Genomic DNA, 26861 nt, shown 5'->3' with positions numbered 1-26861 from the left:
TATAAAAATGGGGTCTAGTCTTCTTCATCATCATCATCATCAATGTAGGCTATAGCAAAACAGTTCAGCAATAATTAAATATTTGATCAACATGTTTACTTGGTTTCATGGGACCTAAGAATTACAGGGTTCTATGCTCCTAAACATTCACATTTTCCTTGTGCGGCATTGCCCATCAATTTGAGAGTGGTCATATCTCAGGTAGCTAACCTTATAGGCCTAGGTCATTATAGTACATTGTGAGACTAATAGCATAATTTGAGTGTCCCTTTTCAGCAGGGAAATAACAAGAGTAGAAACATTACCGAGGTTATCATAATCGTAGAAGGTCAGGTCACATGCTGTGAAAACCAAATGAATATGATTGGTTTCCTGAGATTAGGACTAAACCTACACTAAAACACATGCCCAATGGAGTTAATCTCACTGTAGCTACAACTCTGGATCCTCTATCACTCCCAAATTTTCCGTTGTTTGTTGTAATCTACGGAGGCAAGGAAACACGGTTGACAATGTTAACTTTCATTACAAACTCACTCACACATCGAAGCAGCATGACTCAAATCTATATCCCTAATGACCAATAGCTCAAGCACTCTTCTCTTTCATTTACGGTGTTTCGCATCATTAGTCAGTGTTTATTATGGAGTAACATCGGCCTATGGAGCAATGTCATTATTTACAATGTGTCGGTTTTAATGGTTTTCAAGGAAAAGTGAACATGTTGGTTTCTTCTTTATGATGTAAATTCATTCAAAGAAAATGAATGGCCTCTGTTTACCCCATGTGACTAATCTGAGTGTAGTAATGGTCTATAATAGAGCTGTACTGGCTGCACTTCACATAGCATTGGGTTGAACTTTGACCCATTCAATCATCACAGTGGTAAAGTCTGGTGTAAATCATATGTCTTTATTGATATATGTGGTTAGACAAAAAATAGTCATTTAATTCAACAGAAAAAGCAAGCTTCATTTTTTGATCTGTCATAACAATAGGGAGATATCATCATCTCAGTTCAGTTGAAAATGGCAGTGCTACGTTCTCTATACTTGTAATCAGGATATGTACAGTACCTGCAGGGTTGAGGTCAGTTGTCTTTCAATTCCAGACAATTCAGGAAGTACACTGAAATTCAATTGATCTTAAACGCTTTTCAATTAAGAACATTTGGAATTGTAATTTGGTTTACTTTCTGAATTTACTGGAATTTAAATGGAATTGGACCCAACCCTGGTAACCTGCAGTAGTTTGTCTGATTATTTTACAAAAAACTGCATATTGACTGACAATGCTGCGAGACTACACTACATGGCAAATAAATAAATAAACAGTTGAAAGATGAGCGGTCCCTGCTTGTATCTCCATTCTCTCCCGAAGAAGGCAGGAAATGCTATAAATCTCCTGGTTAATTGGGGGAGATGAGGGGTGTTTAGAGATGGAGGTAAACTTAGCTCGTGTTTGACAAAAACTTAGTCAATCTTTAATGTATCTGTGTGTTCAGTATTGGCCTTGGCATTTATGTAATGAGAATCCATTTCAACTGACATTAAGTAAACACAAAATAAACTGAACTGCACAAAGACCTACAGATTTTTTGAGGAATAACTTAGGTTGCTTTTTGACTGCATCATCTCTCCTTCTCTCTACACTGACCTTTCCCTCCACGTGATCACCCTGCCCCCCCCCCCCACTCTGTCGCTATCACACGCGCACACACACACACACACACACACACACACACACACACACACACACACACACACACACACACACACACACACACACACACACACACACACACACACACACACACGTCCTCTCTCTGTGTCCCGTCTCACTCTCCTCAGAGGAAGCACTCTCCTTAATCAGATTCCTGCCTCATTGATTATCCTAATGGTGTTCCACAGAGACCTCCCCCCCTACCCCGGCCCTTTCATCAAGGTCGGTCAGACACAGAGAGCTATGGAGACACGTAGAAAAGCCTTCTGGAGCTTTTCTACGTGTGCTTTCAGTCCTTCTGTACATAGTCTCACTACTTTGTTTTCCAGAGGCATGTCTTGTAGGTAGAGAAAGAACACGAGACAACAGCTTTTAGCTTGTATTGCATTTACTGGTCTTACTTCACGTCAAACTCAAATAATCTATTCTAATCACCATTGTCTCCCTATATCAGACCCTTGCCAAACCACACAGGCACAAACAAGCTGACAAGTAATTCAAATAGACAGAGACTGAGGTCCAGGAACAGACATGTATTTTATTTGTTCACCTTTGTAACACTGCCGTGCCATTCACAATCCCTTGTAATTTGCCGCCGGCACAAACAAAATTGGATAGCACTTACATTTCTGTATGTCACTAGAGACTTTCATTTAACTGTCACCTGGCACATTGACATGTGCTGGAGGGGTTCCTACAAGATTCTCTCCTTTGTCTCCCCACAATTACAGCACCCAATGCAGTCCAGTGGAAGTTCTGGATATATCCTGTCGTTAGCTGTGGCCATGGTAATAGATTCAATAAGCAAGGCTCTGTCAATCTCAGACAGACTCATCTTCCAGGAGAGAAGCCTCTGGAGTAACAGTAACGTGGCAGGTTAACACAGTTATGTCTGTGCTTATTATAGCATATATGTACAGTACATGCATGATTCTTGTAGCACTGTGAGCATACATGCATACATTTGTACAATGTGTGTCAGTACAATTAAAAATGTTTTTTTATTTGTATTTTTATGAACATTATCATGTAAGCACAGTGAGAGAAAAAAAAACAGGGAAACAAGTTAACTTCTACAGAACGACGGCACTAGGAACCTTTGATTAAAAGACGGCTCAAAATGTAATTCTCCTGTCATCAGTGACCAGCCCTAGTAACAACCAGGAAGTTTGGTGGTTACACTGGTAACTTAAAACTGAGAGTAAGATAACAATTTTCCAGATATCACAATATAGTACAACTTAGAAACTTGAAAACATTCTTTAAAAAAAGGAAGGCAAAACTATGCAACTAAATTCAGATCCCTTTCAAGTCGTCACTAATCCTTCTCGTTCTCTGTTTCAAAACAAAAAAAATAAGATCTGTTGCGATCCTGTTTTTTACGTGAAAAACTTTTGAAATAATTAAAGAGAAGGATTACTTTACACACCTGGCAACCATCCACCCCATGACATCATTTAAAGGTACACTAGTTTTTCCCTGATTGGCTCAAGATTTGTGGCTGAAATGTTACACACTCACAAAAATAGTTCCATTTATGCCAATCAGTGAGTCTTTTCCTCGTCTTTTAAATATTGCATTTGCCGTGACCCTCCCTCTCGGTCCTCCAAAATGAAAACAATCAACCATTAGGGCCACACTGTTGATCAAAAATGAAAGCTTCATAGTGCTCCTCTAAGAAAAATGAAAACTAGCTTAATCTTTATCCTTATCGTATCTTTCTCATCATTTCAAAACCTTAACATGTTGACAGAGCTTGTATGCCCACTCATACAGTAGAAATCTGGCTGCTCAAAATGGCTGTGAACATTTGTTTAACTGATCTGTAAACTCTTCAGCCAAGGAAAAGGAGGGTCCCCTGTGTCACTCGCCATGCATGTTGAAACCATCTTTAGATGTTTCCAGTTTGTGCTCTTACACTTCATTTGTCAAAATGTAATTTCTCTGACCTGCACATCACATGACCAACAACCATCAAATCAGAAAATCTCAAGACATCCCAACACTGGGCACACACTGGTCGAATCAACTTTGCTTCCACATAATTTCAAGGAAATGACGTTGAACCAACGTGGAATAGATGTTGAATTGACGTCTGTGCCCAGGGGGATATTTCCATATACACTGTTATGTACTGTATATCCTACGTTAGCAATTATTGGACATCAAATCACAATAGCAACTACTATTTATTCCATTAGCATTGTGGTTATTCTATTTCAAAAACAAAAAAATAAAACACAATTATATCAACAAGCAATATCCCAGACTAGACCAACCAGAGTCATTCACAAAGACAAGAAAATATGTAAGGAAGAAACAAATATGCAAGCCTTGGTTAAAGTGTTTTGTTGTTCTTGTCTAGAACAGCAAATACTACATTGAAAGTCATTCCTGGTGAGTAATACTTTTTTTTCTCAAACAAGATGTATTTAGGCACGTATGACTGTAAGTCGCTTTGGATAAAAGCGTCTGCTAAATGGCATATTATGTTATTATTATTTTTATTATAAGATGAATAGATTGTGAACACTGTCCCGACAGTCCTTATCATGCATGCTGTGTCACTGTCATCCAAATGTAATATGTTTCTCTCCTCTTCTTTACTCTCCTCATCCCTCTATCATATCATTCTTCCAATCCTGCTGGGCCCTGTAGACAGAGTTATTTGCTGGTTGTCTTCATGCTTGTCTTCACCACAGGGAGCTTACTCTCCAGCCTGATCAGATGCTCTGCCACCTGGTCCTCAGCCACCTCCAGGAAAGCTGCCATCTCTGGGGTGTCTACTCTCACCAGCTCCTCCTCCTCTTCATCCAACTCCAGGACAGCAGCCATCTCTGGGGTGTCTACTACTCTTACCAGCTCCTCCACCTCCACATCTCCCTCTCCCGCCTGCAGGGCCTCATTCTCGGCCACCTCCACCATCTCTGTGCCCTCTGTGTGCACCACTTCCACGTCTCCATCACGGAACTTCTTCACGTGGAAGGTGAAGGGCGGCACGCGGTACACGGTGGTCTTGGAGCGGGCGTAGACGGTGTGGTCGGGGGTCAGAGACTTCTTCAACATCTCCTTGGAGCCCTTTAGCTTCTCCTTCCGCTCCATGTTGGGGGTCATCTTGTTGCCCAGCTTGCCCATCTTCTTCTCCAGGCTATGCTTAGTCTTCTCTAGCTTGTCGTGGGTCTTCTGCCTGGTCTTCTCCAGCTTGTCGTGGGTCTTCTGCCTGGTCTTCTCCAGGTTATCCCTGGTCTTCTGCTTGGTCTTTTCCAGGTTGTCCTTGGTCTTCTGCGCTCTCTTCTCCCTCTGCTCTTTGGAGAAGGCCTTCTTGATGTTGTCCACGCGCGCCTTGCTGGAGCGTTTTATCTTCTCCGCCCGGGACTCTTCGATGATCTCCTCGATCTCCACCTCCTCGTCTGAGTTGAGGCCAGTGAGCGCTGCCTCGCCCCCCTCTTCAGGGATCTGCTCCAGACCCCCTTCCACAGAGCAGCCCTCAGCTACATTCTCTGCCACCTTGGATGACTTTAGAGAGGCTTTAGCGGCCTTATTCTCATCCTGTGAAGACACAAAGGAGAGAGTGGATGAGGTTAGACAACAGGAAGAGTCAACATACAAGATAAGTATGAACGTTTATGTTTAAGGCTCCAGTTAGGGTAAAAAAAACGCAGCAGATCCTGTTTTGCAGCCAGCTGATAGACTAGGACAGTTTTACATATTTCTTAACTCTGTTTTACCATTTTATATTTTATTTGTTTTCAAGCACGAGTTTGCAAAGACAATATTAAATCTACCTCATTATATATCAGTGCTCTGAGGGAGATAAGCTGTTCCCATCCTAATGTGTTCATTCATAGGGAACAATGTGTTCACAGAATGGGATTTGTCCAATATATATATATACACACATTTTCAAATTGACTGCATGATTATAGAGATTATATTGAAGTGTCACGTTAAAGCCCGAGGCAGAGAAAATGAATTAATACCAATTCACATGAATGTGGGCTCTGAGATGGAAATGAAATTTGACATTTATGTGTGTGATAAATTATTCATATTCATGGCTTGCCTCAGATATGTAACTTTATATTTATCAGTCGCATAAAATAAATATATGAAACATGATTGCTACTGGTGGCCAGCCCCATCTAGTGGTCATACAATACAAACTGACCAAGACTCCAAAATCAGCACAGACAATGAAATACTGTCCAGCTAATAGCACAAACCTTCCATATGTACCCTAGAATGAATGACTACAATACTTTAAATAAAGTCTGCCTGAAACCTCTGTTTGTATGTGAACCTGCAGACTGTGACTGATGTAACATTTGAGAGTGAGAGACTTTAGTCAGATTGAAAGTCACACTTCGTCAGCAATGGGTTGTGGAAAAATAAGTTTAATGGTTGAGTCAAATGTCTAGTTATGTGTTTCCCTGCCGGTTGTGTGATAACCACACCAAAGGGTTAGGTTATGTAATATAATTACTAAGATGACTTGTTAGAGGTAGGACTACCAGTGACATTTGAAAGGTTGTAGGTATCCATCCTTACACTCACTAAGACTGTAAAGCCTATTAGAGAGAAAGAGAGATGCAAATGTTCTCAGTATTTCCAATGGACTGGATCATACAGTCTTGCACTCCATCTAGGGGACAAGAAAGTTCTAGCAGCCTGTAAAGGGACGCCACATCAGATAAGGCATTGTCTGTTCCTAAAACCAGTACTTCACACTGACATTCACAAATACTCACACACAACCCATCTGTCCAAAACATCCCTTCACACCTATGCTTCTCTGACAGCTGCCACTCACTCAGCATCTCAGTGATTTTTTTCTCTCACAACGTTAGAGAAATGCTGTATTGCTGAATATCCACTGAGGGAGACCAGGAATATGCAGAGCATGTTATCCCTCCTAATGCCCTATGCTAATCCTAGCATACCCCTCTGACCCTGCATCCCATAGAGATAGCCATGTCTTTGTTGTCACTGCCCCGCCCTGTCCCATCATAGCACTGCTCACGTCACACATCACACTTAACACTTTCCACTGACTCTATGCACACTCATAAGACTATATGTACACTCACACACTACACTACACTACACTCACACCCTTTTACACTCAACATATGCTGCTGCTACTCTGTTCTTTAATTTACTCTTATTATTATCTATCCTGATGCCTAGTCACTTTACCCTGCATTCATGTACATATCTACCTCAATTATCTTGTTGATCTGGTACTGGTACTCCATCTATATAGCTCCATTCTTGTGTATTTTATGTTATTCCTCGTATTACTGTGTGACTTATAAGATTGTATTTACATTTGACTTTCACTCATTCTGTAAAATTCTATAGTATCACTTATCTCTTCAAGTGTCTCTTGCTTCTCTTATCGCTCTTTCTCTCTCTCTCTAAACTCTTTAACCCTGTCTCTCTCGACACTCTCTCTGTCTCTGTACACACTGTCCAGATAAAATGTTGGGAAACTGGCCCAGTCCTGATTGTCTGAACTGAGTCACCTTCCTCTCTCCCCTGCCATGTGTGTGTGATCTCACATTGAGAGCATTGTGGGGAATGGGGATAGGTCGGCTTGTAATCAGGGAGTGAAACAATCACAACTGAGTCTGTGTTATCTGAGGGTTGTTTTTTGTTTTACTTCGAAGTTTTTTTTTACCCCAATTTCGTGGTATCCAATTGGTAATTACAGTCTTATCTCATTGCTGCAACTACCGTACGGAGAGGCGAAGGTTGAGAGTCGTGCGTCCTCCGAAACACATCCCAGCCAAGCCGCCCGCGTTGCTTCTTGACACAATGCCCACTTTACCCGGAAGCTGCACCAATGTGTCGGAGGAAACACAGTACACAGCAACCATGGCAACCGTGTCAGTGTGCACTGCGCCCGGCCAGCCACAGGAGTCACTAGGGCGCGATAGGACAAGGACATCCCTGCCGGCCAACCCCTCCTCTAACCTGGACGACGCTGGGCCAATTGTGCACCGCTCCATGGGTCTCCTGGTCGCGGCCAGCTGCGACAGAGCCAGGATTCGAACCCAAAATCTCTAGTGGCACAGCTAGCACTAAGATGCAGTGTCTTCGACCACTGTGCCACTTGTGAGGCCCCATGTTTGCTTTGTGTGTTCTCCATTTCTCTTCCTCTGCCTAAAAATAAAACGCTCATCTCCACTGTCATTCCCCTTTCCCTGTCTACTTTGCAATGTGTTGCATAATCACACCGCTTATTGATTCCCGAGGCGATGGCTGGGGGAGATAATCCGTCCGTTAGCTGGGTTTGGCCTGTTGACAGAGTTGGGCATAATTTGAGGCACTGTGATGGAACAGATCTGTATCGCTTTAGTCAACTAATTCGTTCAGGAACTGCCAATGTAAAAACAATGCCATGGCAACCCGTCACAGTAATAAAGGTTAAAGGTGGAGATTTGCATCATTGTGACACATGAAAGCAGGTTTGTAATGTTTCTTTAACATCTCATGAAAGGTGTACTCATTGTCCTCTCCTACCTCTCCACCCTGCTGTTACCACATATTAAATTGTTCTTTATCATTTGTTCCTTCCTGTGTAGGTGTACTCCCAGAGCATCTAGCCCTCCTCCACCTCAATTAGTATCACTTTCCTTTCTCCCCTTGTTATCGTCAAGGCAACAATCCCTTGACACTTTCTATTTGCTTCATCATAGTTCAAACAAGCAGCTCGGGATCACACCTCATGCAACGCCAAGGCTTTTTGTGATAGCTTTCATTACTCTTGTACCGGGGGAGATGTGAGTGTTTTTTGCAATGATGAAATACATTTTAAAAAGTACTTGACTGGAGCAGCGTGCACTGTTAAACAGGATAATGTGATGTTCAAGCCTGCAACATATGTTCTAAGACAAATTGTGATTTTGAATTCCGTACATTGGTTTATTCTGGCATACTGAACATCATACCTCATCACTGCCAGGCAGATAGTATGTTCATATGTTTCATATACTGTATTTTTGCATCAGCATTAACCAATACCACACCCTTCCCCTTATTAACCCTTGTGCTGGTCTGACGTTCACAATGGTACTAGTGGAACCTATCATAAAATGACCATCGCTTCCTTATCTGGTGCTGTGTCCTACTCTGCTTGCAGTGTGTGTGTTTATTTCGGGCTCGCCTTTCCCTCTCTCCGGATTCCATCCACCATTCCCTGGCTACTAGCCACTGTAACATTCTGCCCCCTCCCCTCCTAGCCTCTCCTCCCAGTCCTCAACAGGGCAACAGATAAACACAGGAGCATGTCACCACGGCAACCACCATTGTGGAATATCGCCCCAGGTGGGGTGTGAAGATTAGCCTGATAAACGACTATGGAGGATGATGACACCCCAGCGACACCATCGGAGGAAACTACTGTGCTAAAACGCTACGGTACGGTGTTCTATGGGACAGATCAGATTCAGAACATAACTGTCATCATCATACTAATATCAACAGTCTTGCTATAGCTAAACAGTACATTACCCCTAAGCAGCATGTTGGCCTGGCCTACCACTGATTCCATTGGGGTGATGTAATAAGATGGGTGCCACGCCCACCTCGGTACAATGCCACATAGAAACTGAGAGAACAAATTGAGAGGGCAGAGTTCTCTGATGCCAGCCACTATGTCTAGACTAGGCCCCATTAAAAAGCTCTTTCCCCCAACCAGCCTTTGGTTCTTCCAGAGTCAGACCCTGTTGACTCTCAGAACCTTCACTCAGAGCCTCACTGCAGAATAACAATCAGGAGCTGTGAAGTCTGGAACAGGAAGAGGCTGCAGGCAATGGAAAAACTGCTCAGCCGGGCATTCTGGGGATGTCATTCAAACGTAGGACGCTACATCATTGAGGGCATCGCCATCTCCTGTGTCGAGGTGGTGCCCCGACGCAGCTTGATTAAAATCATGTAGGAAAGGAAATGCACGTCTTCGCAGCCATCAGTAACTCTCCCTGTGTGTGATTAATGAGAGAGAGAGAGGGAACGGACGGAGGGAAAGAGAGAGGACGGAAATGGAAACTCCTTGAGTGTCCCTGTGTTACCCTCCTCTCTCCTCCCACTCTAGCCGTGGAAAAGTCTGGTCTACATGTGAGTGTGAATGCTAATATGCTTGAAGGAGTGCCTGTGGAGAATGTGGTTGGTTGAGTGTGTGTGAGTCTTCACAGAAAGAAAGAGGGAGCTCTGTTTGTTAATGTCTCTTTCTTTGCTCGGCTCGAAAGGGAGAGTGGCCTGGGGGGGGGCCTGAATTACAGCTCATGGAAAAGCTGGCAGATGGAGATTTAGCACTGGTTACACTGTGTGTGTGTGTGTGTGTGTGCATGCGTGTGGCACACACATGTTTGTGTGTATGTGGAACAAGAGTGTCTGTAAATCTCTATGTGCAATACTGTGTGTGTTTGTGTACAGTGTGTGTTGGCTATGACAGTGTATCCTATGCAGGGTGCTGAGTCCAGGCAAGTCGACATCTGTCTATTGCTCACGACTCGTCTCTCTGAGGGAAACACTCCCTAGGAGTTATTCTGAAAACACACAAACCAGCCTGAGGCCCAGAGAACACAGTAAACAAGTCATGCATTCTACTGACTGAGAAAGAAATAACAGAGACAGAGAGAGACAGTGTGTGAGAGAGAGAGAGAGAGAGAGAGAGAGAATGAGAGAGAGTGTGTGTGTGAGAGAGAGAGAGAATGAGAGAGAGTGTGTGTGTACTTATGAGAGAGAGAGAGAGAGAGAGAAGAAGGAAAGTTGAAGGTACAGTGGTAAACAGGCCTCTTAACATTTAATGTCTTGCAGTTCCCATCGATGCTACATGAAGCCTATCCTGTTTTGGCACCTGAATGCAGCATTTTACTATTAAAACCTTAAAAGGCTTTCTAGTTTGGTTATTTTTCTCTGAGTTTGAGTGTTCTGCCTCTGACTCATAGGCACTGCGGATCATTATTAAGCACACACTAGTTGCCATGGACGACAACAGAGCAAACAGTTGTTCAAACCACAGCTAAAAACTACAGCAGCTATGGCTATAAGGACACTCTTTCGTCTCCTAGCCAGCCCAGGGCCATCCCCTTTTCTGCAACACAAAGCCACACTCTCAGACTCTCTCTCCTTTGATATCAGTCACAGTCCTATGACATCAGCATTTTATAACGTCAATTAAATAAACCTAATATTAATGTCTGTCTGTCTTTCATGACCTATCAAAAATGTCATGTGGATTTGATAATTGTTGTAGATAAGGAATGTCACAGACCAAATTGTTTTGTAAATTACCGTCCATGCCCTTTTGGTTGGAACTGAAGGTTTTCACAACAAAAGTTTTGGGAATGTAGATGAGGACATGTTTGGATGACATTAGGATTGATGCCAACCCTTTACTCTGGTACTCTCCCACATGCATCAGATATTTCACAAGAACAAGAGGTGAAGCCTAGTGAGGTAAGAAGTGCTACTTGGGTTTTACTAGGCAATGGACATCTACCTACAGATGTAGGATCTTAATATGAGCCACTTCACTACAGCAGGAAAATAATCCTTCAGCAACAGTAAATGTGAATTATATGGATTATAATGAATTTACATTTTTTTGTAGGGGTTGATACATTTTCCAATAGGGAATATCAAGTCTGACATTTTAAAATTAAAATTACAATCCTTTTTAAGCCTTGAATATACTACAAGTTTGCATTTCATGCTGTGCAGGAAAATTCTCAGTAACAAAAGCGCAATCAAATTAAGATCCTACATCTGTTATAAATTACCTCTACTACCATCTTAATCAGATGCCCGTGACCTCCCTCCCCCATTCCTCCTGGGGCAGAGATGAGAGGCATGCCTCGTGAGTCACCCTGGCAGCTGTCTGATCCTGTCTAGCCCCAGTCTGCAGTATGCAGCTGTGCCTTCAGCTTTCACAATGACCCATCTGGGCCCCTTCTACGATAGGAGCAGAGGGTGGAGGGCCCCTGGCAGTTATAAACATGGTGCTAGCAGCTGATGTACTACAGGCTACTGTACATTTCCGTTGCTTAAGCCTGCTATAGGTATAGTATTTTGGGGCTCAACACATTTAACACACGACTATAATGAGAATCGTTATTTACAAGAAGCTGTTACAGAAGGGAGTGGGGTAGTCTATGCATCCCAGCTCACTATTTTAGTTCAATTAGACGCAGGCAAGGCACAGAGATCAGGTTCTCGTTCCGTCTACCTCGAGCATCCTGGGGAATCCTCATGACCACCATCATGATGCAGTTGAGGAGTACAAAGGGAATTATGTGCAATGACCCACGACACGTTTTGCTCCTCTCTGATCTCACCATCCCACTATGGCAAACAATGTAACATAGCCCAACTGTGATGGCTTCACATGAAATGAAGCAGTGGAAATACACTCTACACCTTTGCCACCAGGACCTCTCCCTTTCCAAACTGAATTCCAGACAGCCAGGTTGAAAAAGTTCCCTGTATTCTATTTGGGCACAATTGTGGTGTAATGGTACATCTTGTTTGACACCGGAAGGGAGTTCCTTGGGGTTTCTTTCAGAGCGATGTATGACCTCACCACACAGGAGTCTGGCGGGGATATATCCCTTTCCAAGGCTCAGCCAATCCCCTCAACCTCTCTCCATGACTACAGCCACTGGAATCCCTACAACTACAACCACTGTCAACATGGCATCACCAGCCATCATGGAACCTTTGCCTTTCCACACGTTTCTCTGTAGGACTGGCACGTCTGACTCCCTAACGTAGTGATTCTGTAATGTCTGTACTGAGATCTGCTCCCAGCGTCTAACATTAAACGCCAGGTTGACAGTTTAGATATAAAGTCTGTATCAGATCGCATCGGGCTGTAGTAATGATTCATGGAGCCATCGTTCCTGCCTAATAACATAAGACACACATCAAGCCATTAATCCTGCGTCATGTCAGTCTGCCTTGTGTTCTAACTGTCTCCACTGCGTAACTGATTCTGCTTTATCTAAAGGGCACATCCTTGGGGAAGGGAGGGGGATGTTTTAATGGGAAAAGTTTGACATTCGAGGAAGAGCTTTTGTTCTCAGCCTTTGTCTGCTCGTCAGGTGTGCGGCAGCCTCTGTTTTGGTTTACACTATCAGGCTATCCCTGGAGTTTATTGGGACCAACACAATCCAATGTGTTCTCCTTCCCCTCGTCCACCTCTGGTGGAAGGTTATGCCACCGAGACGACTGATTAATGTCCTATTATGAGATATGCCAGAGTTGTCAGAATCTCTACTGCTGAAGTTCCTATCTCATAGTTGACATCAACATACCTGTGTGCGAGGCATTAGTTCTATTACCTGCACTTAAATGTCTTCCCTCTCAGAGAGAGAGGTGTTAAGTAGTTCTAGGCAGTGGCGTGTCTTAATAAGGGTGAAATATAGGAAGAGTAATAACAACTAAAGCCAGTATCAAACCCTCCATCCACCCACGAAGGCTCCTTAATAAGAAACCATTTTAAAAGCTTGATCAGTCTAATGCCCTCTGTGTGCAGTCTGCTAGTTTAATCATCAGAGTTATGAGTGGCCATAACCCACCCAGTGCCCTGCCTAGATCTCAGTGACAGGATATAACTCACAGGCCAGTGCCAGGAACACACAGTCCGAGCAGCAGGCACATGTCACCAGCTAACACAGCTGCACCTGGAACTGCAGGACACACTCTCCGAATACACATATGTTATGCACTGTGTTTTGATGTTGACATCTGAATAGCCGCACACAAGCACAAAGACACAGGTGTGCACACACAGAGATACAGAAAGACGGAGGCACATCACACACACACACACACACACACACCACCTGTGCTGCTGCCGGTGGCTAAATCAAGTCTCACTCTATGAAACAGGAACCTCCGCCATTCCATTCCACATCGTTGCAAGAGTATTTATAATCAAAGCACCAGAGCAGATTTTCTTTTACACGGTTTCTGAGTTATTACGATCTTGGCAGTGGCCTTTGAAGTCACGGCTAGAGCGTAGGCCACAACGTACAGTAAGTAACATGTTTTCAGTGGTTGCCTCAGCTCCCACAATTCTGTTGACTGGAATTGGAACAAAATATCTGTTGACCAACCCAGGAACGTTGAGTAGCAGATGGACAGGTGCCCTGACCTTTAGCTTGCCTGGCAAATCATGTCTTCTGTTGTGGGAGCGAGGCCTGTAAGCCAAGAGGGCAGTGGGTGGTTGAGCCCAGTGTAGACGTCGGGGTCATACGAGTAGTTCATGTTTGTATATCTTAATAAGTGCAGCTCACAGTGACTTCATCTGATCCCCTTAATTTGGTCCTCAAGTGCAAGAGTAAAGGCTTTGACCCATACACTCGCTCACAAGTACACACACATGTACTCATTGACAGGATGAGAGCTGAATGAGCTAATGGGCAGCAGCAGGAAAGTCTTGTGGGTCTGCGAGTCAGACGACACAACAACAAGTGATGCTGTTTCCCAACAGGACCCCACCTCTCACCCCCAACAGCATCAAAATGAGCCCAGCGTGAACCATGCACATTGTTAACAATGCTGCATGTGCTCCAGCTGTAAAGTCTACTGCTAATATATAAATAGGCATGGACAAAGAGACACACACTACAGTGGTTATATACTGTGTATATACTGTGTATATACTGTGTTATACTGTGTTCAGGTTGGCAGTGACTGAGGGCCACTGGCCTTCAGCCTCAGGAATAGCAGGGGTCCTCTTTCTGCTGCACATATCCCACTGGCAGTGATATAAAACCCTGTACGCAAGAGTAACACTGTCTATGAGCCAATCCCTTATCAAGCCTTCACACAGCCATGACACCCAGATACTAGCTATGAGACAGATCTGTCAACCTTCATGAACCCATTGATCTTTGTAAAGAAATGATTAGAAGGAGGATAGCTTTTACCACTGGGTGTGATAGGGTGGAGCAGGGGTCTTCAACAGGTGGCCCATCTGTTTGGGCTTCATTCTGTCAATTTGCAGTCTACAAATGATTATAATTATGTTCCGTCCCCCAGATCATCCACTCAGAATCTAGTTGGGGACTCTAATGGTAGAGGGAGGTGTAGAGAAAGACAGAAGAGAGGTGGATAGAACCACCACCGCTGGGGGGCATATGTAGTCAGGTTTTAGCGGCACGCTGCACTACCACCAGACCAGACCATGGCAAAGCCCTCCTAGATCTGACGGAACTGTGTAAGCAATATGGCGGAAACTCTACCAAGCTCTCTGAGTTATTAGGTGGGGCTAAATGATTGAACCTATCCAGTCATGTCTGGTATATCTGTTTCTATATCCGTGTCTTGTGTTAGGGGCCAGGGGTTGATTTGAAATCAGGCATACATTGCATTCTTTAGGACATAAACTCTATGAATACTGTGACAAGAGAATAGAAAATAGAATAGAAAATAGAGAATAGAAAATAACTATTCTGTGATTTTGAAACATTAAGTTACAGGACAAAGCACGAAGAACCTTAACAAGGGAAGGCATACACTCCTTTTGTCAAGAGTGGAACCACATTGTTCAAATAATACACAATCCTTTTACACAAGTTAGATCAAAGGCAGAGAGAATCCTTTCAAGCCAGGGAATGATACTGTGACCTATCGCAGCGCTTTTTGATATTTCCCAAGTATAAAAAGGAAAGAAAAACAAAATGAATGACAGCTCAGTGCTCATGGCTGAACTCTTCCTAAAGCCAGAACAGATATGAGAGAAGAGGGAGATAATCATTAGAGGAACACAGACTGCTACACTTTGCCAATAGATACAGTCCATGTAGCTAGCTGGCCCCAGGCTGTTCCAGTCTGATCCTGGGCCATGATAAAGATGGTGATGATGGGAGGGAGAGCCAACAGAGAGAGCCTGTGGTTTGGAGTGAACTCAGGATGTTCAAGGAAAACCCACACCGGAGGAAAGAAGAGGAACATTTTATTTGACGCAAACATACAAGAATGTAGGATCTCCTTGTCAAAACGAGGGCTCCCCCTTTTTCCTGGCATATTAAGGCTGTGGTCTTCCTTCTGTTCTGTCCATACAACATTTAGGATCCCCTGAATACTCGGGCAGACATCTTAGAACAAAAATAACAATAAAGTGAGTGTAATTAAGGTGAAAGGGCATGAAGGGGAACACTTCAAATAAACTGTACATGAACGGCTTACCAAAACTGATATAATACACCTGAATTTGCAGTCAACATAGAACATAACGCCATGTCAGTGTGTCATTCAGAAATGTGAACAGTGCGGGAGAGGGGCAGTCAACTAACGTTTCACACACGCAAACGCACAATGAGTATTGAATCTCTCGGCCAGTGTTCTACAGAAGAGCTGACACGCAACAGTGAAATGTAGAGCCTGCCAGACATCTCTCCACAAGCTCAGGAACCCGGGGGGGTGTAGGAGTATGGATGACAGGAGAGGTTGACCCGGAGGGGAGTGAGAGACAGAGTGAGGGGAGGTGGGAGATTCCAAGGGGATGAATCAGTGCCAACTTGGTCTGCTGTCTACCTCTCCATTCCCCTCTCTCTCCACCCTACTGTGCGTTATCATCACACCCCTCCCCGGTACTCCCACAGTGATCACAGTGAGTCTTTGGAGGACAGGTTAGTCCCCGACTAGACCGTAGAGGGGTCACAAGCTTGAGGTAATTGGTTCTGAAGTGTTGCCATGTTTGGCTGGGGTTGGGGACAGAGACTGGGGGAGACAAGCTGTAACTGAGAAGCTGGATGTCTCCTGTGATACAGGACTGTCACTGTCCCTTGACTCCGTGCTAGAGCAGTACAGGGATGCTGAAGAGACTCATCCATCATAGACACACATATCCTCACAAAGTATGGTGATCTTGAGTCTTCAATAACAGATGAATGAGTGGACTGACAGTCCATGCTACACCCTCAATGCAATGATCAGATGGGCGGAAGGCCTTGGTCCACAGACACCTCTGAAGCATCCCTGGAGGAGGGGAGGAGTAGAGGAGGAGGAGAGAAAGAGAGAGAGAGAGAGAGATTGTGTGTGTGGATTGTGTGTTCTTCTGTCGATCCAGGTTTAATTATAAAGCATACCTGTCAGTATGTTTCCCTGATGCTAGTAATATGAAAGGATGTGACTATTCTCAGAGTGTACTCACACGAGAGAAGAACAGCTGTGGTTGACGCCAGCACAAACTCACACAGGCAAATCACGGAACATGCACGGACAGAAAATGGAACACTTGACTTGACACTTGACACTATCAGCAGTTGAAAACGTAAGGTTATTTGCGTAACCCCAGTTCTCTGATGATGGACATGAGATGTATCATATGTGGGGTTTGCTAGGACCGCCTACTCTCTCGAAAGTACCTATCAAATGTGTCTGTTGGGGACAGACAGGTAGAGTGGAAAATGTGGTGAGAGACCAGTCTCCCACTGTCTGGTTATTCTCAAGCATAATTATCTTCCTCACACTCTTGCGAGTGTGTATTTTTTTATTTTACCTTTATTTAACCAGGCAAGTCAGTTAAGAACAAATTCTTATTTTCAATGACGGCCTAGGAACAGTGGGTTAACTGCCTGTTCAGGGGCACAATGACAGATTTTGTACCTTGTCAGCTCGGGGATTTGAACTTGCAACCTTCCGGTTACTAGTCCAACGCTCCAAATTGGTCTACATGGACAAGTTCTGGCCTGGTTTAGATCTTATCTGTCGGAAAGATATCAGTTTGTCTCTGTGAATGGTTTGTCCTCTGACAAATCAACTGTAAATTTTGGTGTTCCTCAAGGTTCCGTTTTAGGACCACTATAGTTTTCACTATATATTTTACCTCTTGGGGATGACACACAGCTGTACATTTCAATGAAACATGGTGAAGCCCCAAAATTGCCCTTGCTAGAAGCATGTGTTTCAGACATAAGGAAGTGGATGGCTGCAAACTTTCTACTTTTAAACTCGGACAAAACAGAGATGCTTGTTCTAGGTCCCAAGAAACAAAGAGATCTTCTGTTGAATCTGACAATTAATCTTAATGGTTGTACAGTCGTCTCAAATAAAACTGTGAAGGACCTCGGCGTTACTCTGGACCCTGATCTCTCTTTTGAAGAACATATCAAGACCATTTCAAGGACAGCTTTTTTCCATCTACGTAACATTGCAAAAATCAGAAACTTTGTCCAAAAATGATGCAGAAAAATTCATCCATGCTTTTGTCACTTCTAGGTTAGACTACTGCAATGCTCTACTTTCCGGCTACCCGGATAAAGCACTAAATAAACTTCAGTTAGTGCTAAATACGGCTGCTAGAATCCTGACGAGAACCAAAAAATTTGATCATATTACTCCAGTGCTAGCCTCTCTACACTGGCTTCCTGTCAAAGCAAGGGCTGATTTCAAGGTTTTACTGCTAACCTACAAAGCATTACATGGGCTTGCTCCTACCTATCTCTGATTTGGTCCTGCCGTACATATCTACACATATGCTACGGTCACAAGACGCAGGCCTCCTAATTGTTCCTAGAATTTCTAAGCAAACAGCTGGAGGCAGGGCTTTCTCCTATAGAGCTCCATTTTTATGGAACGGTCTGCCTACCCATGTCAGAGACGCAAACTCGGTCTCAACCTTTAAGTCTTTACTGAAGACTCATCTCTTCAGTGGGTCATATGATTGAGTGTAGTCTGGCCCAGGAGTGGGAAGGTGAACGGAAAGGCTCTGGAGCAACGAACCGCCCTTGCTGTCTCTGCCTGGCCGGTTCCCCTCTTTCCACTGGGATTCTCTGCCTCTAACCCTATTACAGGGGCTGAGTCACTGGCTTACTGGGGCTCTCTCATGCCGTCCCTGGAAGGGGTGCGTCACCTGAGTGGGTTGATTCACTGATGTGGTCATCCTGTCTGGGTTGGCGCCCCCCCCTTGGGTTGGTGGTTGAAGATATCCCTCTAGTGGTGTGGGGGCTGTGCTTTGGCAAAGTGGGTGGGGTTATATCCTTCCTGTTTGGCCCTGTCCGGGGGTGTCTTCGGATGGGGCCACAGTGTCTCCTGACCCCTCCTGTCTCAGCCTCCAGTATTTATGCTGCAGTAGTTTATGTGTCGGGGGGCTGGGGTCAGTTTGTTATATCTGGAGTACTTCTGTCCAATTCGGTGTCCTGTGTGAATCTAAGTGTACGTTCTCTAATTCTCTCCTTCTCTCTCTCTTTCTCTCTCTTGGAGGACCTGAGCCCTAGGACCATGCCCCAGGACTACCTGACATGATGACTCCTTGCTGTCCCCAGTCCACCTGGCCGTGCTGCTGCTCCAGTTTCAACTGTTCTGCCTTATTATTATTCGACCATGCTGGTCATTTATGAACATTTGAACATCTTGGCCATGTTCTGTTATAATCTCCACCCGGCACAGCCAGAAGAGGACTGGCCAACCCACATAGCCTGGTTCCTCTCTAGGTTTCTTCCTAGGTTTTGGCCTTTCTAGGGTTTTTCCTAACCACCGTGCTTCTACACCTGCATTGCTTGCTGTTTGGGGTTTTAGGCTGGGTTTCTGTACAGCACTTTGAGATATCAGCTGATATACGAAGGGCTATATAAATAAATTTGATTTGATCTAACCACTAGGCTATCCCGCCTCGAGGATCTCCGTGAGATTAATCCCATCGTCATCCTCATCATCCCCTAACTCACCCTCCCCCAACACTACGTCGTCAGACAGTGAGGGAAGGGAGTCAAGGCTATCCACCATGACCTCGACCCAACTGGGCTTAGTTGCGGAGAGCTGAGCCTCAGCTATCACTGTTGGCTCGAAGACAAAGAGGGGCTATTGAGATACAAGCACGTTTCAGACCTTTTCTCGTAAGCACTCCGCAGTGCTCACAGGACTCAGGGTCCTCGAATAGAGGATGGGAATCTTTCCTGCTTGACCTATGTCACCCAAACACACACACACACACACACACACCAACGAGCTGAGAGTGTTTGCCACAGAGACAGTGGGAAGGAGTGAAACCTGACTCAGAGCCAGTGTTGATTCACCATGCTGTCACTCTCTGGCCGAGCTCCTCCAATATCCTTTAACCCGACACCATGCAGTTGCTGGCAATAAATAGAGCTGGGACTGAACCGTGTAGGACTACGGCAACATGAAGGCCACAGTTCATACGACTGACTACTGGTAGAGTCACAGTTCAGACAGTTACAGTGGTGTGGAGTGGAGTCACAGTTGACAGTTCAGACAGTAACAGCAGTGGCATTCACCATTCTGAAAGTACATTCAGTAACATAGGGGTCAAATTTCATTGGGTAATATGGGAGTCAAGGTTAACACAGTAACAGTTCAACAGTAAGTATTAGTTAGTTGTTTTGAATGGCAAAGCACAGGTGATGGAGAGGATGATGAACTAAATGTGACAGGAATTTTCAGCTCCATCCATGAAATGACAAGGCATCAGTAAACAGAGAAACCAAAAAGTGTTGTAATACTTTTCACTTCGGGTTGCTCGCACGCACACAGACTGTAAAAGAAGTCAGAAAGCCTCAGACAGAATCCAGGACTGGGCGATAGGAGCAGCGTGTCAAACAGCAGGGGGACCCTCCTTTACTGAGGTAATTTATTAAGACCGGCCGTCTCCGATTGGGTTCCTGCTAAATGCCAATAATGTAACCTAGTGCCACAGTAGACATTCCAGGACAGGGATCTGACAATAAGACCGCAAGCCAATGCGGTCTTTGGTAATCACTCTTCCCAAATATGTCAATGTTTTATAAGGCATTATACTGACCTCATCTATAGGCATTTCTAAAGATTAAAAGACAAAATATATCATTTAGGCATTAGATAAAATGTATTTTCCAAATAGATCCTTCCTCTGCTTTCTTCTCCTCTGGTTGATATACTGTACTGCCATCATGCCAGCTAATAAGAGCAGAATTGAGTTCAAATACAATTTAAAATATCTCAATTACTTTCACATGCATTCAAAGTAAGTATTCAGATATATTTTCTTTGAAAAGACAAGTAGTTTAATATTTTAATGCATTTGGAAATATACTTTGAAAGTATTTGAAATACTCAAAAACACTTACTCAAAAACACTCCCATGTATTTAACACAGGTATTTGAAAATAGTATTTGAAATAAGTATTTGAAAACGATGTCAAATACAATTTGGCAGACTATTTGGTTTTTACAAATAACCATTAAAATACTAAAATAAAAGTACTTGTTTTGGGCTGTTTATCGGAAAATCCTCAAATACACAGAAAAAGTATTTTAAATATCAAATACTCAAAGGCACACAGGTATTTGTAGCCAGGTCTGAATAGGAGACAAGACATCACTGAACTTGCCCCCTGCCAGGTTGCAAGCTACCAAAAGTCTCGCCCTGCCATGAGGCTGCCAGCTGCAAGCCATTAGACAGACATTGCAGCACGCAAGGCTAAAAAAACACCAGCCCATGGAGTAGCAGGCTGCCACAGAGAGAGGGGCTGTTCAGACTCAACTCTCTGCCACTCATTCACACTCTCTCCCTTCCCTTTCCCTCACTCATCATAACGGAATCCCTCTGCTTGACTAGGACTTTATGTATGTACACTGGAGTGGTGTGACTGGGAGGTATACAGCCTGGCAATCTGTAATTAGGCTACTCTGTATTGAGACACAGGGGAAAAGTACCCCCGCTGGTTGCTATGGAGAGGGCAATACAAAGAGACAGCCATACATGTGAGGGGGGAACGTAGGAATGCATACCAGGGCATACTCAAGTTTATATTGAGCATGAAACAAAATATGTACTGTATCTTCACTCACTGTATACGCTCAGGTAAAGCGAAGCTAAATAACCCCAAGCGCATACTGTAAACAAATCAATTATAACTCTGGAAATCAATGGTAATGCAGAAAGTGAGTACAAAAATACAAATGAATTAAAATAAACGCTTTGAAAGCAGCTTGGTTAGCCCTGCGAGGAGCATATAGTTGTAGGCTACAGCTACTTATAGTAGAGTAGAGTTGACTCTTTCCACAGTTCTATATTCACACAGAGTTATTGTGTGTTTTCCAGCCAGTTAGGCCATGATGAATAGGCAGCATGGCACCGCTTCAAGACTAAAATGACATCTTCATCTTACACTGTGTTGAGGCTTTCAACTATCTGTCACAGTCAGTCGTCATAGGTAGGGCGTTGGTTTAATCACATGTGGACCAGCGGTACTACTGTGTTTATGGTGTCATCTTCTGATTTGGTCCCACAGGTCTGGCTTTATATAGCATTAGTCGCATTGGTCAACCATGAGACACTGTGGTCTGGGAAAGGTCAATGAACTCACTCCATGTGTCATTATTCATACAAACTACCGCACTGGGCAGACGTCAATTCAACATGTATTCCACGTTGGTTCAACGTAATTTCATTGAAATTATGTGGAAACAATGTTGATTCAAACAGTATGTGTCCAGTGGGACTAAGATGAGTATCACTACTAACTAACACACTTGACATGCATAGCCAATCTGTGCAATATCATTTCCTGTTGGTAGACAGTGTTTGGAGTTTTTCAGAAAGGGCTGAATACTAAGTTGGGATATATGCACGTAACTCCAATGTTGAAATCTTTGACATTATGTTTTAGTAGAAAGTATAAGTTACACACACATCTAAAATTATAAATTACACCATCGCATCAGCATTCGGCTCTCAAGCAAGAGCTTCCTCTCCTGTATCAGTGTTTCTCTACTCCAGTCCCCGAGTTCCTCCTAACACATTTGTATTGTTGCCCCGGACAAGCACACCTGAATCAACTTGTCAACTAATCATCAAGCTCTCTAATGAGTTGAATCAGGTGTTTTTGTCTGGACCTACAGCAGAAATGTGTACGACTGCATTTCCTCAAGGCTCGGAGCTAAGAAACACTGGTCTAAATACCTCACTGGTCTAAATACCTCACTGGTCTAAATACCTCACCGGTCATGGAAAGCCTGAGGCCGAATAGCTTTGGCCAAGTATACCAGCTAGAGCAGTACCAGTTTAGGGTAAACTCCTCCTTGAGTGAAGTCACTCACTCTGGTGAGAGAATGTTAAAACAGTTGCTGTAACGTTATAATAAAGTTCAGAGTGTATTTCGCACCGGCTCATGATTTTCCCATGCATTATGGAGAATTCACCCAACCCTGTGGTGGAATCTAGTGGTCTTGTACAAGCTTTCTCCACCTCACATCTGAAGCAGCCTACGACACCCCACTGTTACAATCTACCATACACAAAAGGCTGTGTATCCATCTTTTGATCCACTCAAACACTGATACACTGCTAACACTTTCTAATAACTTTCATGGATAAGCATTACTAAACTACATATATGCTACCTTCATTTTTCCACTCTGTTACTGCAGAGAATTTTCCTGCGCAGCAGAAAATGTAAAATTGTGTTCAAGATTTTTTTTAAGTTTGTAATTTCCACTTAAAAAATGGCAGACTTGATTTATCCTAACTAAAAATGTATCAACCCCTACAAACATGTCTATGAATTATAATCCATATATTAATGAACATTTCCTGTTCCAGCAGCATTATTTTCCTGCTGTAGCAAACTGGTCAAAAAAAGATAGCACACCTGTATTCCGCCTGGCCTCGGAGCCTGTTGGTATGAATACACACCCCTCTGTTTCCCACTCTCACCTGGTAGATGAGAACCTTGAAGTGTCGTCTCTTGAGCAGCTCGTTCTCGTTGCTCTCCAGCTTCTTGATCTGGCCTGCCTGCTTCTCCAGGTTGGTGCGGACCGTCTTCACGTTGACGCTGACCTTGCGCACCTTGTCCAGCATCTTGTTGACGGTGTTGGCCGTGCCAGTGTGGCTCTTGGACAGCTTGGCCAGCTCTCCCTGGATGCAAGAAACAGACTTCTCCATGTCCTGCTGTCTGGTCTCCAGCCCGTTCTGGGTCTGCTGGATCTGGTCAACCACCCCGATGATCTTGTCTAGCAGAGTCAGCACCATGACCCCGTTGACCTGCGCCTCACTCTTGGTGCCCGAGCCCGTGGCCAGCACCAGGTCCACATCTTCTGAAAGGTCGTCTTCATCGCTGTCGGTGGCGGGCTGGACCGCTGCGGCTACCAGGGACACCTCCTCGTCGTCGTCAGACACCTCGGTCAGAGCCACTCGCCCCTTCTGCAAGCCTGCTGGATCCGCCATGGCTGTCAAGTCCAAACACACACCGCTCAGCTCTCACGCTCACTCAGGATAAAAATACACTACCGGGAGAACAAACTTTGAGGGGCCACCCTGACCAAAATTCTAATCCAAATACTTTTCCTTTCTATGAAGGGACACTTCCACTTCCTTGGCGTTTTTCCTCTTCCCAATTTCAAGTCTACTTGTCTTCTTGCTTTATTTCTTCTCCTCCTTTTTCTCTTATTCTCAGTCGTCTCAGTCTTTCTCGGTCTTTGCGTCTGCCCTGGGATGCTGGCCAACCAACGGGAGTGGAGCCTCTCACTGCTGAGGCATGTGTGTCCTGACTCAAATGACAGGACTCCCTATGATACCACCCAGTCAAACCTTTCCTTTCCTACAGCCGGCCCCCAGTCCACCCCACCCACCCCCCTGCTCCTGGGGCTCCACCCCATCCCCTGCCCAGCCTGAGGGTATAAAAACCCCAAGCCCTTGTCTCCACCCCTAGTGGTTGGGCAGAGCCTGGCAGACCCCGCCCCGAGGGGGTAGGGACTGCCAGAGGGGAGGCAGGGGAAAGAGCCAAACATGCACAAAATGGCACAAACTGGCACAGATTAAGTGCAAGGTTGTAAACTCCAGTCACTTGCATAATTCATTTAATCAAATCTGTAATTTCAAATATCATACCACATGGTTGAGTCAGAATAGAGTTTTGGCTAAACATGTTCTATAACTGGGAATAGAGCCCAACAGTGGAGGTGTCATAATACCCATAAAATCTAGCGGTCAAACAGGGCAAAGGTTCCAGTCGTTTTTCCCACCATACATTTTTCCAATAGGGAATTTTAAAAACATTTAAAATAAGAGATGTGCTTCGTGTAGGCTTACCCTGGCGTGATGTTTTGATAGCCATATAAATCTCTCTCGGACAAGGTGAATTTATCAATATATTCTATTTACTCTCAGATTTGAAAATGCTAATTAGTATCAAAGTAGACATGCAAGACTACAAATCGCTGCAAGATCCTGCATGTCATCTTTAGCTGACACCTTTGCTAACAGGTATTGTGTCAATTTAAAACTTGGACAAGACAGTTCACAGAATTGTCAATTTAAATACATTTTGCCAATTTATTCATTGTTAAACTTAGATAGTATTTTTTGTTTAACCTTTGCATTGATTCGGCAGTCTCGTCCAGATCATCATGGCATTTGTAGTTCTTTATGAGAGCCACATTAGCAGCTAATTAGTATTTCATTTTTGAGGGGGTATTTATTGATAAAAGTCACCTTGTCCTAGAGAGATTTACACGGTTTACATCAAAACGTCACGCCAAGGTAAGCCTACACGAGACACAAACCTAATTTGAATTATTTCTAAAAATCCCCTATGGGAAAAATTAATGGTGGAAAAACAATTGGAACCATTTCCTTGTTTGACTCCAACCTGTAAATGACAAAAATGTAAATGAGAAAGAGAATAGGGAGAGAAACTAGAAGGTACATTTTTTTATTAAAAAAACATGGATTAATTTTTAAATTTAATATAGCAGTACACGCACACACACAGACTTTTATCCGCCATATTTGTCCAAGTGTTATTTATGTTTAGGCGGTGGTAGACAGACCCCACCTTAATATCGTCTCCTTATAGAAATCTATTTGTAAGCAATGTGGACTCTTTTCTTGGGATCCTACATGTCTTGCATAGGGAGGATGAAAAGTATGGTGATTTACACTGTTGTTTAGATCTCCAGCAGAGGGCATATTGTCTTCATGGGCCCTCCACGTTGTGAAGTTGCACACTGTCATTTTTCAGGAATCAATTCCAATGACAGTAAGCTAACACATTCTTGTCAGGTCAATGCTAGTCAGTCACTCAACATTACATTTATGGCCATTCCTGTTTCCAAATATACATTTTCGTCATTACAGGGTTTGTGGTAAATTTTTGGACCAGTCACAATTAGGCAGGCCAGTAATCTCACATGTATGGGCACACCGGAGACCAACTTACTCACACAGGACAGGCCCATCTACACACACTAGCAACAAGCTGTTCAAAGAGAAAAGGAAATACGTCAGTATCTAGACTTCTAAGTGCACGTATTCAATTGAGGGCCACATCACAATCACAGACACTACTAGGTGTTGGTATAGTTGCCCCAAGTGCTATATATTTAGAATAAATATATGGCTCCGTTTGCCCCAAACCTCTGCTTCATGGTCAGATACAGTGCTTTCAGAAAGTATTCACACCAATTGTCTTTTTCCACATTTTGTTGTGTTACAGCCTGAATTTAAAATGTAATACATTTAGATTTTTTTGTTGTCCCTGGCCTACACACAATACCGTATAATGTAGGATTAGGTTTTTAGACATTTTTAGAAATGAATGAAAGATGTCTTGAGACAATAAGTATTCAACCCCTTTGTTATGGCAAGCCTGAATAAGTTCAGGAGAAACAAATGTGCTTAACAAGTGACATAAGTTGCATGGACTCACTGTGTGCAATGATAGGGTTTACATGATTTTTGAATGACGAACTCATCACCTCTGAACCCCACACATACAAGTACAGTTCACTTATGCCTGGAGTCCCCAAGTGCAGTTGCAAACCGTAGTCTAGCTTTTTTATGGCAGTTTTGGAGCAGTGGCTTCTTCCTTGCTGAGAGGCCTTTCAGGTTATGTCGATATAGGACTCATTGTACTGTGGATATAGATACTTTTGTACCGGTTTCCTCCAACATCTCCACAAGGTACTTTGCTGTTGTTCTGGGATTGATTTGCACTTTTCACACCAAAGTTTGTTCATCTCTAGGAGACAGTGCTCAGGAAGAAGATGCGTACTATGACGGCTGCGTGGTCCCATGGTGTTCATACTTGCATACTATTGTTTGTACAGATGGACGTGGTACCTTCAGGCGTTTGGAAATTGCTACCAAGGCTGAACCAGACTTGTGGAGGTCTACAATTGTTTTT

The 26861-nt window shown here is 43.8% G+C and overlaps 1 protein-coding gene across 1 annotated transcript; it reads right to left on the bottom strand.

Moving 5' to 3' along the window:
• Positions 1-1747: 1747 nt before the first annotated feature.
• On the bottom strand, positions 1748-24225 carry LOC135555717 (caveolae-associated protein 1-like). The gene is made up of 2 exons (XM_064988399.1): positions 23393-24225; positions 1748-5271 (listed from the first exon to the last, which is right to left on the bottom strand). The coding sequence occupies exons 1-2, from the start codon at positions 23900-23902 to the stop codon at positions 4387-4389; spliced, it is 1395 nt and encodes a 464-aa protein (XP_064844471.1). The 5' UTR covers positions 23903-24225; the 3' UTR covers positions 1748-4386.
• Positions 24226-26861: the final 2636 nt, after the last annotated feature.

This window comes from Oncorhynchus masou, chromosome 15 (genome assembly GCF_036934945.1).
Source record: "Oncorhynchus masou masou isolate Uvic2021 chromosome 15, UVic_Omas_1.1, whole genome shotgun sequence".
NCBI classification, from domain to species: Eukaryota; Metazoa; Chordata; class Actinopteri; order Salmoniformes; family Salmonidae; genus Oncorhynchus; species Oncorhynchus masou.
The sequence above is the reverse complement of the archived record's forward strand: the minus strand, read 5'-3'. Positions and strand labels throughout refer to the sequence as shown.